Source organism: Cinclus cinclus, chromosome 9 (assembly GCF_963662255.1).
Source record: "Cinclus cinclus chromosome 9, bCinCin1.1, whole genome shotgun sequence".
In the NCBI taxonomy this organism is placed as follows: domain Eukaryota; kingdom Metazoa; phylum Chordata; class Aves; order Passeriformes; family Cinclidae; genus Cinclus; species Cinclus cinclus.
Window position 1 is genome coordinate 13,736,278 of NC_085054.1, and position 16,316 is coordinate 13,752,593.

At 56.6% G+C, this 16,316-nt stretch overlaps 1 protein-coding gene across 2 annotated transcripts; it reads left to right on the plus strand.

Annotated features, from left to right (window-relative positions):
* The first annotated feature begins 8,822 nt into the window (after positions 1 to 8,822).
* Positions 8,823 to 15,791, plus strand: CRYBA2 (crystallin beta A2). 2 transcript variants are annotated; one of them, XM_062498338.1, is made up of 5 exons: positions 8,823 to 8,847; positions 13,424 to 13,592; positions 14,000 to 14,141; positions 15,192 to 15,334; positions 15,644 to 15,791. In XM_062498338.1, exons 2-5 carry the CDS (start codon positions 13,432 to 13,434, stop codon positions 15,789 to 15,791), a joined length of 594 nt encoding a protein of 197 aa, XP_062354322.1. In that variant the 5' UTR covers positions 8,823 to 8,847; positions 13,424 to 13,431. The 2 variants fall into 2 exon arrangements, with proteins under 2 accessions (XP_062354322.1, XP_062354321.1); XM_062498337.1 differs by lacking the exon at positions 8,823 to 8,847 and adding an exon at positions 11,886 to 11,900 and having other exon boundaries at positions 13,468 to 13,592.
* The last annotated feature ends 525 nt before the right edge of the window (positions 15,792 to 16,316 follow it).

The following is a 16,316-nucleotide window of genomic DNA, read 5'->3' on the forward strand; positions in this document are numbered from 1 at the left end:
ACTCACAGCCCAGCTCAGCTCCCAAAAGAGGGGATAAGTCCTGTTTCTGCTAATGACATTTGTGTCTCAGGCAGGAGGAAGTTTGAGCTTGTTGTACTGTCTCCCAGGGCTGGATTTGGCCCCTTCCCAACAGAGCTACGTTTCTAATGCACATCTCTCCAACAGAAATATTGTAGGTACAGGTCCTGGTTCTTTCTCAGTGGTGTTTGGGTGGTGAAATGGGTGATGTTCCTACGGGACCGGGGTTGGCAGCCAGGGTGGGCTCGCGGCCCCAGTGGCTGAGCATGAACTCGGCAAGCTAATGGGACTCTCCCTCTCCTCGTGCGAATTATCGGGAGCGCTCAGTCATCAGGCAGTTAATGCAACACACAACAGGCGCTTTCTTCTTGGCTGTTACTCCTGGCTCCCAGGGACTGGTGAAATGGCCTTGGGGCAGGTGGGCAACAGAAGCTATCCTGAATCCCATTAAAACATTTAACACCTGCTGAATCGTGCCATTGTGTGTGAGATAAAGGAAAGGGAACAAAGCTGCTCTTGGGCTCTCCGACAGAGTGTTTGCTAGGCTTTGCTGTCCCATTGCAGCTGGGGAGCCTGAATCTCCTGCAAAGCCCCATTTGGCGGGTCTCTGTCAGTAAGGGGAAGACAGCAGTGTTAGGGGACATGCAATCAACCATTCCCTGTATGGAATCAGCCCTTTCTCCCTCTGTACAATGTATAAGGTGGGAACCTGGAAAAGTCCTGCCCTGACCAGCTTGCAGTATCTGAAGAGCAAAACCGTGAGGGTGATCCTTTCAAAACCCTTGGCAGAGCTGAACAGATCCTTCACCCCTGGCCTCCTATCTCTGAGATACTGGGCTTTGCTGGCTCAGCTGCATCACTTTGGTGTTTGGGAGTGGGGGCCACGCTCAGGCCAGGCCAGGACACCATGCTGACTCCTGATGGACACAAGAGGTGCTCTGATGTGAGCTAGTCAGTCCTCATGGGACAGTAAGGCATCATAAGCCTTTGTCTGCTGCAAGAGGAGACAGAGGCTGCCTTTCCAAGGCCAGCCCTACTAAGAGCTTCATCCTGGTGCTGCCCACCTGCCTGACAGGGAAAGGTACAAGCTGGTAGATGCTGCCCCAGAGATGCCAGAACAGGTGGAAGATATTCCCCAGGGCAGCAGTGCAGTGCAGGGCACTCTGCAAGCTCAAGGGGCCTACTTTTATCCTGTTCTCTGTAAAACAGCCCTGCAAGGGACAGTATTTGCTGCTGTTTGGCAAATGGTGGGGCCCTGCCCTTACAGGAGAGAGCATTTCTGACACAGTGTATAGGCTTTGAGATGTCTGCTGGCACTGCAGCAGTACCTGTGGTATTTGGTGGTTTTTTCGCTTCTCCAGAAAGAGAGGGGGCAGCCAATCAGCCTGTGCCAGGAGCTGCAGCTCCACTGTGCTGGTGTGTGCCAGAGCAGGGAGGGGTGGGAGTCCTATCCAGCACATTTCCCTTACTAGGAAAGGAGAAATATGTAAATCCAAGCATCACAGCCTGTACAGCATCAAAAGGAGGGGGAACATCACGCTTCTTCACTGTGCCACAAGCCAGAGTATTGGTGGTATTGCATTTCCTTTGCTGCAAAAACTATTGAAAAAGGACCAGGATGATCAAGGGCAGCAGGTTGGCATTATTCCAGCTCTCCTCAGTGCCAGGCCTGGGGGACCCCAGCCTGCAGACGCAGCAGCAGGCATGAAGGATGGAGCCTGCCTTTCAAAATTCTGTGTGCGAGAGGGTCAGGTCTCCAAGGAAGAAGAATTGGGTGGCAGTGGCTGCTAAGGATTTGCCACTATACTCTTACATTTGGGAATCCATTTACTGCAACATGCAAATACACTCCAGCTCTGGAGGGAGCAATGGTGATGGTTTCTAAAGCACACCCAGGACCAGGATTCCTGCAGGTGTACACCATGGGGGTTAAAGCAGTGTTACCCCCTTCTCCACCCACAAACACACCCATCTACACAAACAAACAGGCCACTGCACTTGCACAAAGGAGCTTCTCCTGCCACCCCTGCTTCACTTCATGCTCTGTTTTCCACGCAGCTCTGGGTGCCATCTCTGTGGGAGAGAGAGCCCAGCTCCTGCTGACTCTGAGCTCAGCAGAGGTCTGTCAGGGCTGAGCAGCGTGGCTAGGCACTGTAGGAGCGTGTCTAAACTTCTCCTGGCTTCTGTGAACTCTGCACACTGCTCCCAGGGCCAGCACAGGGGTGTCTGCACCAATTACCCCGCTGGCCAGTGACACAGTTGGGACACAGGAGTGCTGTGATTCTGGGATGCAGTGACCCACGGGGAAGCATGTGCACATGGAGTTAAACACATCCTGTTCTTGATGCTGCATTAGGATAGCTGGCTCCTGGCATGTGTGACCATGTGGGGAACACTCCCAAAGTTTTGTTGAGCTCTGCTTTGCTGCCTAGCTCAGAAGTCTGTGGACTGCCCTAAATTAAGTGTGAGTGTTGTCCTGGTGTGGCATGGGGATTTTCAGCATGAGTGGGGGGATTGGGGTGTGAACAGGGAAGACTTTTCTATCACTGGCACTCAGACTGCTTGGGGTAGGCACTAGATTTGCTTTTCTGCCCTGAGACTTCAGAACTCCCTGATCTTTCAGCAGCCCAAAACCCTGCAAGAAAGCCACTGCCATCCTAGAGCTGCCCAGGTAGGGTATCCTCACACCTGCTTCCTCTGGCCCCCCGCTCCCCTCTCATCTCGGCTGCAAAGTGAGCCAGGCAGGTGGGTGGAAAAGTGACAGCTGGTGTTGTTCCAGTGCAGGTTAATGAATGTCTCCTCCTCTCCCCCCCACCTCCTCCTCCCCACCACCCCAGCACCCAGGCTCCTGGCTCCTATCAGCCCATCAGGCTCCCATTAACAAAGGCAGCCCTGGAGAGTTTGCATAGAGACCTGCTCTGCCTCTAATCTAGGTGGGCTAATCGCCTCCCTTGCCCAGCCTGCCTTCCCTGGGTCAATATTTGCTCTGAGCAAACACAGAGCTGTGACAGGTGTGCTGGGGAGAAGGCTCGCCGCCACCAGCCCAGCCCTCTCGCCTGTCTCTGCTCAGTCACATCTCTCCGGCCCCCCGATCACCGGCCAGCCAGCGCTATTTTTATCGGGACTATAAAAGCCCCATCCAGCCAGCGTCACCCTCATTTTCTGCTTGTGAGCCAGCGGGGGAAGGCGAAGCCACTCACCTGACAGCTGCCAGCGTGTCACCGGAGCCAGGTGAGCTGCTACAGCCCAGAACACCTTGGCCAGGGTTGTGCCTGCCTGGCTGGGAACAGGGTACTGGGCATGGAGAACATCCTGGGGTCTTTCCTCCAACAAGTACTGGGAGTCCGGTCATACATCCGAACTCCCAGGAAGGAAGGGGATGGGCTCAGGGGACACTGTCCAGCCTGTCCCCTTTCCTTAACTCTCCTCTCTCACATGTACTTTCCAGTGCTTTCTGTTCCCCTCTCCTCTTCCATTTACTTTCTCCCTTTCTCCCTTTCTCCCTTTCTCCCTTTCTCCCTTTCTCCCTCTCTCCCTCTCTCCCTTTCTTCCTTTCTTTCTTTCTTCCTTCCTTCCTTTCTTGCCTCTTCTCCACCCTGCCGTGCCAGTTTAACCCGCCCCTGCTCTGTTTGGCTTTCCCAAGCAGCAGATGTCAAGCATCCACTTTCTGGACTTTACCCCCGAAGGAGCTGTTTTGGAGCAGCGTGTGCAGCAAGGACATCGTCATCAAGCCTGGAAGGACCCAGCTCAGGAGGAAGGGTGTGGAAGGGGCTGCTGACAGCCCAAGGCAGAACACCCGTCCAGCCCACACTATCCAAAGTTGGAGCATCTCTGCACTTGCCTGGCGTCGAGCCCCACGTGCAATACCTGACCTGAACGTTTTGTTCGTTCGGCTCGCGTTAGGCAGGTCCAGCCCATCTGCAAGTGCATGGCTGGCGCTCACAGCCGGCACCACCACAACTCGGCTGCAGTGTAGCTGTGTCCCTGCAGCCCGCGGAGGGAGCACACGCCTGCTTGCAACTCCTGTGTGCCAGGATGAACACCCAGTCTGTGTGCGGAGCAAAGGCACACAAGGGACATGCACAACACGCAACCTCAACCCAAACACATGCAGCAGTGAACAGCCAGTGCACACAGATGAAGCAATCCACACATGCATGAACGCCATGGGACTTCCACATGGCACTGTGGGACATGGGACCAAGGTGACAGTGGTACACATGCCATTTCTGGCACTCAGCTTTGCAGGCAGTGATGTGCAGGACCCATTTCCATGTGCCCATGGCAGGGCAGGCACAAGTAACACACTTGCATTCTGCCTGTGATTGCTGTTTCTAGCAGCCTGCTGGGGATGGGCAGCCTGGCCTGGCAGCACTGCAGAGCCGTGGCAGGCACAGAGAGCCCTGGCACAGTGCTGGCCCAAGGTGGAGTTTAGCAGGCTCTGCCAAGCACCCAGGTAGGTCTCAATGGTCTGCTGGCACCAAAGGAGTTTTAACTGCTGACAGTGAAGCAGTGAGGAGAGAGGGCAGGAGCAGGCAGCAAGGAGCAGGGCAGAGGATGAGGGGGGTCACATCGTTCCTCGCATGCCTCTCCCTTGATTCACTCCCAGGATCTGCACTTCCCAGCCCTTCCAGGGACTGTCTGACTGTCCAGGGTGTTTCTTGTCATGCACCCTAAGCCTGCAGGCCAAGTGCCAGCTCCTGCTGGTGGCAAGCCCTCTGCCTTTGCTTGCTGTGGAAGGGTATGGGTGGTGGTGCTGGCAAGTAGGTGGCTCTCTTCTAGGACAGCCCTACTCACTGCCTGCCCTGCTCTCCACAAATGCTTGACATGGACTCCTGTCCCATTCCATGTCTTATCCCACCCCTCTCCCCCAGCAGCCAAAGCAGACATTCAGTGCCTGGGGCTCCTCCTAGCACTGTGGAGGCTACAGGGAGTCACAGAGGGCTAGGAGATGGGACAGCAGTGAACCTGCTTTCCTCCTACCTCAGGATATTTTTTGGGAATGGAAAGATCCCTCACCTCCCCTACTGTCTATGCCTGGCTCTGCCTGTGATTTCTCTGTCAGCCTTGAGCTGCTTCTGCCCTGCTCTTAGGCACAGGTACTTTTGTAGCACAGGTCCGGTTCTGGTCCCACCACGCTCAGGGATGCTCTGAGTTTATAGGTGGATTCTGACCCCATCTGCAGCCTCTCTTCAAACACCAAAAATGCTCAGCCCATCCACCCAGTGTGGATGGAAGATTGGAGGTGAAGGAGCTCAGGACTGTGCTAAGATACAAGATGATTCCTTCTGCTTTCCCTCATTCCCATGCAGCTATGCACAGGACAGAGCTCAGCAGCCCTGCTCCCAGAGCAGGAGAGTCCTGTTCCCTCCTTGGGGTGCCTCTGCAAGGGGCAGAGATGAGACACCTCTTAGGCTTCCTGTTTGGGCAGATACTTCGGGAAGTTTACAACGGGTGGTGTAAGTAAGGGCCAAAACCAAAGAGCATCTCCAGAGTTGTCATGCTCCCTGCATCTCTCCAGAACTAAGTGTGCATCCTAACCTGGGAACAGCCTCCATATGGTGTGGTGATTTGTCATCATTGTGATCATGGGCTCCTTGGGACTGTGTCTCCAGGCTGTGTGTCTCCTGCTACCAGTCCTGACAAAGTCAAAAAGCTGAGAAAGCACAACACATCCCCCGATATGCACAACCGTCTGCAGCTTCCCTGTTCAGGCTGGGATCAAACAGAACATGATTAATAACTCTGAGCAAAGCCAGACCCTGCTGTCCACGTGCTCCAGTCACTGCACGTGTGTCCCTGTGGGGGCAGAGCTTGGTGGAGATGGTATCTGGCAGAGCAAGGCTGTGGAAATGTGGCCATGCTGCCTCCCCTTTCGCTTGGTTGCTCCAGCACCTCTGGGCTGTATTATGTCCTAGCTAAATTGCCTCTGTGCTACCCTCTCAGCCTGCTTTCACTGCCCCAGCTCTGCCAGCCCAGTGACACTGGGAAGCCGTAAAAGCCATTAGGGATGGCCCGGGGAAGCCACATTGCCCTGAGGGCTGTGTTACCTGGGGAATGATTCTCTGGCAGGATTAGCACCCAAGGATGAGTTTCTTCTCAGGATAGAGGACACATCTCAGAGCCAGAGGTGTTAAACACCCCCTTCTACATGTCAGAGCCGGTGCGGGTACCACGGGCTGCTCCAGGCTGTCATGGGATGAGGCACAGTGGGGTATTGCTGTTTGTGCTGGGTGGCGCTGTTCCCCGACCCCCAGGCTTTGCATGGGCAGTGTCACAGCTTTGGGGACTTTGAGACCTGAGCTGGGGATTTACATGGCACAGTTCCACACCAGAAGGATTTGCATGGAGAGGGCAGGGTGCAGGAGGAGCACTGAGGAGACTTAAGTGCCCAGGTTTGGATTTGCACATAGGTGTAGTTTCACACAGGTGTGTATGTGCATGCATGGCTGTGTATTTGCATAGGTGTTTCAAGGTTTTTCAGGTCTGTGCCTTTCCTGGCAGGCAGAGCAGAGCTAGTGCATCCCTGTCCTGTGTGTGCACGTGTGTGTGCTCTCCTGCTGAGCTGAATGGGTGGTGCTGGCCATGTCCCTGCTGTGCTTGCTGCTCCGTTGCCTGGTGTGCGTGCATCGGGTGAAGGTGGGGTGTGAGCAGAGGTGTGCACTGTTGCTGGCAGTCTCTGGACTGCTCATGTCCTGCCCAGTCCGGATGGGGTGTGCCATCCTGGGACAGACTCTGCTTTACTTCAGGATGTGGGAGAGCAGCTGCTTGTCCTCAGCATGCCAGTGCTGTGGAGAGGACCAGCCCACAGGGCTGTGTGGGCAACTCAGGGGCTGAGAACCAGGGTTGTGTGAGCACCCCTAGACCTCAACTGACCCCACTCAGCCTGTTTTGCATATCTTTGCTGTGCCTGAAGGAGGTGCTGAGGCAAAGGAGCTTCCTGCCCCTGAAAGTCAGTCTGTTCCAGCTCCACTGTGGGTACCCAGACGGTTTGCACGAGGAAACAGGCTACTTTTGTCCCTGGGAATGAGCTAATGTTGGAGGCCAGGGTGCTGCCCCGACCTGCTCCTGGCATGGCCAGACCTAGGGCAGGAAGCATAGGGACTGTCCCTGCTCTGTTCTGGGGTTCTGCACTCCCCTTGCCAGGCTGTAGCTTCAGATACTGTCACCAGGCAATGAGGCCATCCCACACATCACCCCTACCAGAAGACAATAAGAGGCAGTCTTCGATCTGTCTGGGCTCTGGGACAAGCTTATCACCCTCTATCAGACTGGGTGTAGGGGAGAGGTGGGTCCCAGGTATGGATCTGCATTCTGCTGTGGTGGAACTACAGGCAGTTCTGCACACTCCAACACATTCCTGGCCATGAGAAGTATCAGGGACAACATAGGTACAGACTGGAATCCTCCCCCCTGCACCCACAGACCATTGGTGGTTTACAATTGCCCCCAGAAAATGTCTTTGAATCCCCATGAGAGAAAGGGATAAGGGAGAATCTTGATCTCTCCTTCAAAATTCAAAATTCAAGATTCAAGATGCTGGGGGAGCGTCTAGAGCTTGTACTAATCTTGCATCTTGTAGCATATCAGCCCCATCCTCCCACGGGGCCTCCAGGGAGGAGTGAGTGATGGGACTCCTCTCTTCCCAGCTGGTGGCCCTGGGAAGTGCGTGGGCAGCCTGCCCAAGGGATGGACATTGAGCAGGTTGCCAGGGCTGCTGTTTCTGGCCCAGCTGTTGCCGGCTTCAGGAGCCCTGAGGCAGGATGTTCTGTTCTTGCAGCAGTGCCTGGCTCAGCCCCCGCCTGTGCTGATCCCAGAGCTGCTGGAGGCGGGGACCTGCCACTGCCAACCTTTTCATCTGCCTCCTGCTTGAGCATCACCCAGGCTGGGGGTGCCCACCACTACACATGTGGCCAACAGGGCAGTGGAGGAGCACTGGGGTGGAGTGGCACCTTGGCCAGGTGCCAGCTGAGCTGGTATCCCCCTGGCTCTGAGATTGCCAGGGGCTACCAGCCTTAATCTTGCACTCTGCACCTCCATGACAGCACCATAGTTGCTATAGGTAAAGCTGGCATCTGGGAAGTTGTGCTCATCCCATGGTATCCCTCTAAATATGATATAATGTACTGAAGGAAACACATCAGCAGCTGTATCCAGGCCAGGCTGGGTGTGGGTTAGGACATGTTCCTGTCTCCATCACCTCACCCCTGGGACTGGTCTGCACTGGTCTGGAATCTGTGAGGACCAGCAGGCTTCTCCACGACACTGAAGCTATGGGGTACCCTGGAGGTGCCAGGCTGAGGTCATCTGTGGTAACAAGCAGGAGGTCACAGATGGCACCAGCGGGCTCCCTGTCAGGTCAGGATCTGGATCAGAGGACCAGAGGACCAGATGCTGACTCCTTTGCCCCAGTGCTTGGGATCCATAACTGGGAAGGGCATGTCAAAGGGGACACCTCAGGCTAAAAGGGACATGCCACCCTGGGTTCCCTTTTGGAGCAGTCTGGCTTGGTTTTGTGCTGCTGTCAGTTCCCAACCAGGGCTGGGCCAACCTGGGGAGGCAGCCTTTGCCACCTGCTCACACCCAGGCTGTAATCCACAGGCAGGAGGTAAGCAGCTGGTGGAGCCTCCCTGACCTTCAGGTGGGATTAGTCCCCATGGGAACAGTGGGGAGCAGGCAGGTGAAGCCACAGCTCCCTTGGCAGTTCGTGGGGACCGAGCAAGGCTGGCAGAGCTGGGGACTGAGCACACCCCCATGCTGGGGCAGGCAGAGTCAGATTGTGAATGGCACAGGGTGAGCCTGTGTCCCTGGGAGTATCCTTGTCTTGCTGTGCTGTTGCAGCTGCACCTCCAGAGCTGTGGGTACCGCAGGACAGAGTGGGCAGCCACAGTCCCACAAGGAGGGGGTGAGCATCGTGCCTGGGGTGGCCACAGTGCCAGTGGGGGCAGCAGGTGGGCAGGTCTGGAGAGCAGGTTCCAGTGGGGATACTGGTGGCTGGCTGAGGTTCTTGTGGACATCTGAGGCTGGGGTGAGGGTTGCTGCCTGGAGGACTATCTCAGCCAGTTGCTTGCAAGACACAGCTGTGAGTGAGAATGTGTGGGTACCCCTTGCATTGTGTCCCACTTGCTGTGACCTCCAGTGCATCCCTGCTCTTCCCTAGCTATTGGTGACTGTACCCTGAGATCAGCCATCTTGGTCCCCAGTGGGGTCCTCTCCCACTCACCTTCTGGCCTCATCCTGCCCTGGGAGCAGCAGGAGCTGCATCTGGTATGCAGCAAACCCAGCCTTAAGGGAATCTGAATGCCTGGGACCTCTCAGCATGGAACAGCTGGCAGCTCATGGTGTGCATGTGAGCCTGCGTGGAAGCTAATCCCAGCAACATCTGCCAGGCTCTTTGTGATCCCAGGAGTTTCTGGCTGTACGAATGGGATGGATGGGTGCACAGGGGACACGTGCATGTGGGGCAGCTGGCATGTGCCAGGCCTCCCTGTGCAAGGCAGTGCCTGTGTGAGGAGGCTTCTGTGGCAGATGTGTGCCTGTACACATATGGCTCATGTGGCCAGCAAAGCTTCTGGAGGGAGCAAGAGGCACTGGGGATCCCAGCAACCCTCTTGGCTCTGGGATCTAGAGATCTAGCACGTGGAAGTAGAGGTTTTGGCTGAGATTAACCAATCCTGGTGTGGCCATGTTCAGAGCAGTCCTGAAGCACACGTGACTGGGGAGAGAAGGAGGGTGTTAGCATCCTTGTCAAGGAGGATGATTTCCCACAGAAATGAGGCTGGGGGAGAAAGGGGAGGAAAAAGGGAGCAGTGGGGCTGTGTGGGGGCAATGACACACCACCCCTGACCTAATCAGCCAGACCCTGCAAATAAAAGCCACCTGTTATGGCCCTGACAGCAGGAAGCCATCCCCAGAACAAACAGAGCACCAGGCAACTGGGAGAAAGACAAACAGGGGCCAGCACCAGCTCCATCTGCTCCTGTTCGGCCCAGCCCCCAGACCTCCAGTCTCCTGGAGTGGCCATCCAGCTGGGGAGAAGGAGAGAGCAGCTAGAGGTCCTTGCAGGGTGTGACCATGGCTCAGCCCATGGTGTCAGCCAGGGGGACTGCACGCAGCTGTGCTGCCTTGATCAGCCAGCACAGACATTCATAACATCCATGGATAAAATTGTGTATTACCACAAACATAGCGTCAACATCAGGATTCCTGGGCAGCACCTGTCTCACCTCTCTTGTGGCTGCCTTTCAGCCTGCTCGGCTCCCCCAGCTGTGCACTGTGCTGGGACCAGTGCATGCACAAGGTACAGGGTATAACCCCATGGTTGGCATGGTCTGGGCTTGGCATGGAGGTCTTGGGTGACCTTGTGCTCCCACCATGCGCTTGGGCTGCCGGCTGCTGTGCTGTGCCCAGTGGCACTGAGAAACATGATCTGTTTTGCTAGTGCAGGGAACAAGCTGAGCCGGGAGCTACGAGGAGCCCTTATTAAATTAGCCTATGCAGGAGGCCCTGGGCGAGTGCTAACCAGCTCCCACAGCCAGTATTAGCATCTGCCCTTGAGCAGAGTCACTGCCTGCCCCCGCACCAGCCTCTCGTTGCCCTTGTTCCCAGCTGGACAGGTGTGGCTGGGGGCTTGCAGGTGACCTAGCCAGAGGAATGCTGGCTGGTGATAGAGACTACCTGAAGATGACCCAGGGAGGACAAGCTGCATCAGCACTCTGGGATGCAGTAGGGGAGGGCTCCTCATGAGTGACCCCACTGATCCACTGTGCCTTGATGTGGCTGTGGCTCCCATTTGGCTGCCCTGAATGTATCAAGCAGGAGCTGAGGCACATCCCAGTGAGTACTTTCTGAAACCCAATGCAGTCTGCAACTGGGTTTCTCCCCTGCATCTTTCACGATCCAGTGCTTTTATCCAAAATGTTGCATGGGCATGACTGAATGGCTTGCATGCTCCTCGTGGCACACTACCAGTGTCCCAGAGATCCTGTAGCACACCATACGGTGCCCCACACACTCCACATGTACATCCTATATCAGCTTGTAGCATCCTCTGTATTCTGTGGTGCCTCACATACTAGGGCTCTGTAATACACCCCACAGTGCCCTGCACCTTAGAGTCCCCAACTGCCCTCATGCCTCAAGCACTCCAAACTAACCTGTGCCCCACACTTGTTTACACAGCCCAGACAAGGGGTGGCAGCACCGTGGGGGGACCCCTGCAGTGCACTAGCTCTGCATCTTGCCTCACTTTCGCCAAAGGGATGGCTTCCCTAAACGCTGCCCAGACCTGTCTCCCAGCATTTTGAGAGATGTCCCCAGGCCACCTGGCTGCACCAGAGTGCTCTTCCTTCTCCACGGATCATCCCTATCCTTCCCTCTATCTTCTGTTTCCCCAGACAGCTCCAAGAGGGTCTCCCCATCCCTGCTAGTAGCGTTTCAGGCAACGCAAGCTGAGGGTCGTCTCCCCAGTGCCAGTCCTCGGCCAAGGGCTACTAAAATCCCTGAGCTGGAGCCTGCTCCAACCGCTGCCAGGCTGCACCCTCTGCTGGGACCCGCAGGCATCGGCGCGGACTCGCACCGCGCCTCGGAGCCATCGAGCAGTGGGGAGGACACGAAGAAGACCCCCGAGTGCTGCCCCCAGCCCGTCCTTGCTGTCGCCCCTCAGTCCCCGATTCTTGTTCATGTCAGGTGTACTAACAACACCATCCCCAGCTGCCCACACTGCATTCTCCATAACCAACAGTCTCCGGGTCTCTTGTGGTGTTAACCACATACCCAAGACTCCCAGAAGAACTGGAGTTTCCCTGGGAAAGTTTGAGGTGCTGTGGTCCAGCCCTTGCCCAGTGGCCAGCGTGGCACCTGCCCAGATGAAGGTGGGGAGTGCCCAGCCTCCCCACAGACTACACAGGGATGTTGCAAGAAACACAGCTGCCTAGATACCCAGGATTTCACAGCTCAACAGGGCACTCTTCCTCCTTTCCCTCAGTCTGTGTTGGCTTCATCCATCCCAGGTTATGGTAGGAGATACTGGGGATAGCTTCATGGCACGGTGCAGCTCCAGGCAGGGCTGGTACTCCTGTACAGGTGAAGGACACAGCTCTGTCTCAAAGCTGGTCCCCTCCTGCTGTGCATAGTGTCCCTTGTTCGAGTGGTAGGTGAGTGGGTACACGGGGAGCTCTTTGTCAAGCCAGGGGAAATGCTCAGGGCATTACAAGCGTGTAACTGGGGTCTATTAGTGCCCAGTCTGCAGCCAACACAAGAACCCCTGCAGGGCCTGGCTGGAAAAGGAACCCATGGCAGCAGAGTCCCACGTGGAGGGGCAGAAGCAGCCCCAGAAAAGCCCTGTGTTCCAGCGTGAGGACATCAGTACCCCTCAGCTCCCAGATGGTAAATCCCCATTTCATCCTGGCACTTCCTTCCCACAAGCCTCAACCCTGGCAAAGGCTGCGGGTGCCCTGGGAAAGGCTGGGTCCCTAATCCCTGGGCCAAGCGGGGGCATTGTCAGGAGGCAGAAAGGAAAGCGGCGCGTCAGGCCCTTTGCCCATTGTGCCCTGAGCCCCTGCGCAAACACATTCCAGCACTTTCATTGTCAGCCTCGCTGGGCGCGGGGGGGCCGCTCTCGCCACACTGCCTAAGTGGAATGGACAGCCGGAGTCTGGGGTGGGTGAGCAGCCCGTCCCCCCCATCCCCTGCCTGCTGACACAGCGCCCTGACCGCCTGCACCATCGGCACTTCAGCGCCCGCCTATAAAGGGCGAGGGGAAAAGCCGGCGCCGGCACCGCCACCTTCGCCTCTGTGCCCTGCCCTCCGACCAAGTAAGTACCAGGCTGTGACCCCCAAGACCCCACTGCACAGGCGCTGCCCCGCTCCCTTCACCCCCACACCAAGCCCCCCACCCAACGCTCACCCTGGGAAGGGCGAGTGGCAGGGTGCTGTGTGCCACAGCGGGGGTGCCCTGTGCGGGCCCGAGGGACCCTGGCAGGAGGGATGGAAGAGCCGGGCTGCTCTACCCCAGGGCTACACTTGCACCCGTGTCTGAGCTGGGCTCACCACCACCTCCCAGCAGTGGGTACAGTGCCCCTGTACCCAGACAGCTCCTGGAGCCATCACAGGGAGCTTGGGAGAAGAAAAACTGAGGCAGTCCTGGGTACATCACATGGAAAGATGGGGCATTGCAAGTTCCCCCTGAAACTTGGGGTTCACCGGACAGAGATCCCCCAGCACTGAAGGAAAGGGAATGGGAAATGCCACCATGCCAGCATGGGAGAGCAAGGGGCCAGTGGCATGGGATGTGTGAGGGCAGCACCACCAGCATCCCGGGCTCAGCAGTAGGCAGCAGGGTGGCTGGGGGCTGATGGTGGGCACCTGCCCTGGGGTGATACGTGGGGCTCTGCCAGCAGCCGAGCGACCCGTATGACCAGCAGTGAAACCATGGACACCCTGGGGCAGTACAAGATCACGGTGTGGGAGGAGGAGAACTTCCAGGGCAAGCGCTGTGAATTCCTCATGGAGTGCCCCAGCATCATGGAGCGTGGCTTCCGCAAGATCCGTTCCATCAAGGTGGAGTCTGGCCCGTAAGTGCCCCAATCGCGACCCCTTGGAACATCCCATTCCAGCAAACCCACTGCTCCCAGGGGACTATTGGGAGCTGCTAGGGAGCCAGAATACCCAAGTTTTTCCTCAACTATGACACAGCCTCATCATGCAACCTCCCTGCTTGTGCTCTTTGTGTTTCCCCATCTGCTAGTCAGGGAGACCTTACCAAGCCAAGGCACAGGCTGGAGGCAATGATGTGGCTCTGGGGAGAGAGGTCCCACTTTCAAAAGGTATATTTGCTGCTAGCAAGGACCTCAACATCTGTGACAGACCCATAAGCTGCCAGGATGTCTCTGTCCCCTGCCCAGGAAGGAGAAGCTGACCCCTGACTGATCCTGGGGACTGTGTCACACATCCCTGAGGGTTTTCCTCCTCTTCCCTCCAGCTGGGTAGGCTTCGAATATCCTGAGTACCAGGGACAGCAGTTTATCCTGGAGAAGGGTGACTATCCCCGGTGGGAGGCCTGGAGCGGGAACAGTGGCTACCGGACCGAGCACCTCCTCTCCTTCCGGCCTGTCAAATGCGCAGTGAGTTACTGGGACACCACAGAGGGAGGGCTCAGGGCAGGCAGAGCCTCCTCCAGGCAGACCAGCATGGAGGCAATGAGGGACAGGCTGAAGGATGACTTACCTCATGGTGTGGAGGGGTGAGGTATACACAGAGGTACGTGTGAAGTGGAGGAGTAGCTGTACCCACCAGCTCCCACCTCCCTGCAAAGATCCTGGGATGTATTTTAGGTCTAAAACATAGCCTGAACCACAATTCCAGCTCCTTCTGCTTTGTGCTTTGGAGAGCTACCTCCAAGACTGGGGTCCCAAGGCCTAGTCCCCCAGCCCTGATTCCCAGGGATGGGATGAACAGAAAGGAGCTGGAAGGACTGCAGGGATGCTCAGGGTGCAGGGTCTGCCCCCCTCCCACCCAGGGTACCTGAGGCGTGCCCAGGCAGACATGGCTCTATCGCTCCATCTGTAGAGACACGGGTGCTCGCAGCAGCGGCACGTCTGCGCCTCCGAGCGGGGGGTCCCCCCCCCAACTTTTAATAATCACCAGCCAGATATGTTCAGGCTTTAATAAAGGGGATGTGATAAGATCACTCCTTACTGGCAGGACTGCTCCTCGGTGCAGATAGATGCATGTGGGGGCTGGGCACAGGGGGACAGTGCTGCATCACTCAGTGTCCCAGCCATTAACCCCTCTATGTCCAGCACCCAGAAAGGCCCCACAGAGCTGAGAGGACCTCTCTCAGCATCCTTCCTTGCCCTGAACCCTCCTGCAGCTCTGGGGAGTGTGATGATGCTGAGGGTAGCAGTCCGTGCAGGTCCAGAGGTTGTAGCCACTAACTCTCACTGACAGCTGTGCATTGAGACCACAGGGACCTGAAAGCAGCATCCTCAGGGCAGTGCTGAGGTGTTCCAGTGAGGGGGTGCCAGGCTGAAGGACATCCCCATGTATCACACCAAAGTTGGTCATGATCCCAAGCCTCTCAAAGTGCCTTTGTGTGTCACACTGCTACCACATCCCCTATCCCTGGGCAAGACAGCCCATTCCTGCTGACCTCCGGCTCTCTCTCTCTGCAGAACCACAATGACAGCAAAGTCATCCTCTATGAGGCCGAGAACTTCCAGGGTCACAAGTTTGAGCTGAGTGACGACTATCCCTCACTGCAGGCCATGGGCTGGGGCAACAAGGAGGTGGCATCCATCAAAGTGAATGCTGGAGCGTGAGTGCAGCCAGTGGGGCAGGGACTGGGGGGTGCCAAGAGCAGAGGTTCAGCAAGTACCTCCCTCCTGCACAAACCCCTGGATGTGGAAGGGGGTCCCCCTCAAAAAAGGGATCCCTTCCTGCTACCTTTTTCTTGAAAATACAAGCGATTGGGTATTTTCTGTCCCTCTTCTCCCAGGGCAAGCAGAGGGATGGGATGGCATGGCATGGGATGGCATGGGATGGCATGGGATGGCATGGGATGGCATGGGATGGCATGGGATGGCATGATTTGGCTTGAGGCTCTGAGCCAAGGCTGTGCCTGCAGGTGGGTGGCATACCAGTATCCAGGATACAGGGGCTACCAGTATGTGCTGGAGCGGGACAGACAGAACGGCGAGTTCAAGAAGTACAATGAATACAGCAGCCAGGCCCACACCAACCAGATCCAATCCATCCGCCGTGTCCAGCACTGAACAGGGGCAGGGCTGTGTGCCCTGCAGCCTCCAGGCTGCTGTGCAATAGACCTCTATCCGGTAGCAAATAAAGGCATTTGTCAAAAAAAGAGACTGCTTCTGCCTCTGCTCTGCTCCTCAGGGTGCTGCCATGCTGGGAGAACCCTCTGTGGGGTAAAAGGTGAGGCTTCCCCTTCCCCAGGAAGTTTTGGGCTTATGGCTAGCTCCACCCTGGGCTGAGCTCTCTGCACCCCACCTCTTGTCTATGTGCATTTCCATGGCTGTGATGTTCTGGCTGGGAAAATGGGAACTTACTAGGCAAAGAAAGGGCTGGAGGTGGGAGGGGGCATCCAAGAGGCTTGTGCCCTGGGAAGAGGCATCTAGCAGGGTTGTGCCCTGGGTTCTCCTGCCAGGATCAGTGCCAGGGAAATTGATTGCTACAAAGTCTGTAAACTCAAGGTCTCCTTCCTCTGCACCCATGTGCAAGAGAGAAGGTGGTCCCTGCCTGCTGTGGGGCTGGGAAGGAGGAAGAACATAGGGGTAATC

What these genes read in the sequence shown, in the direction of transcription:
- CRYBA2 (XM_062498338.1), top strand. Translation starts at nt 13,432, where the DNA reads ATGACCAGCAGTGAAACCATGGACACCCTGGGGCAGTACAAGATCACG. An exon ending in TCCGGCCTGTCAAATGCGCA is followed by an intron (nt 14,142 to 15,191) that starts GTGAGTTACTGG and finishes CTCTCTCTGCAG; the next exon opens with AACCACAATGACAGCAAAGT. An exon ending in ATCAAAGTGAATGCTGGAGC is followed by an intron (nt 15,335 to 15,643) that starts GTGAGTGCAGCC and finishes CTGTGCCTGCAG; the next exon opens with GTGGGTGGCATACCAGTATC.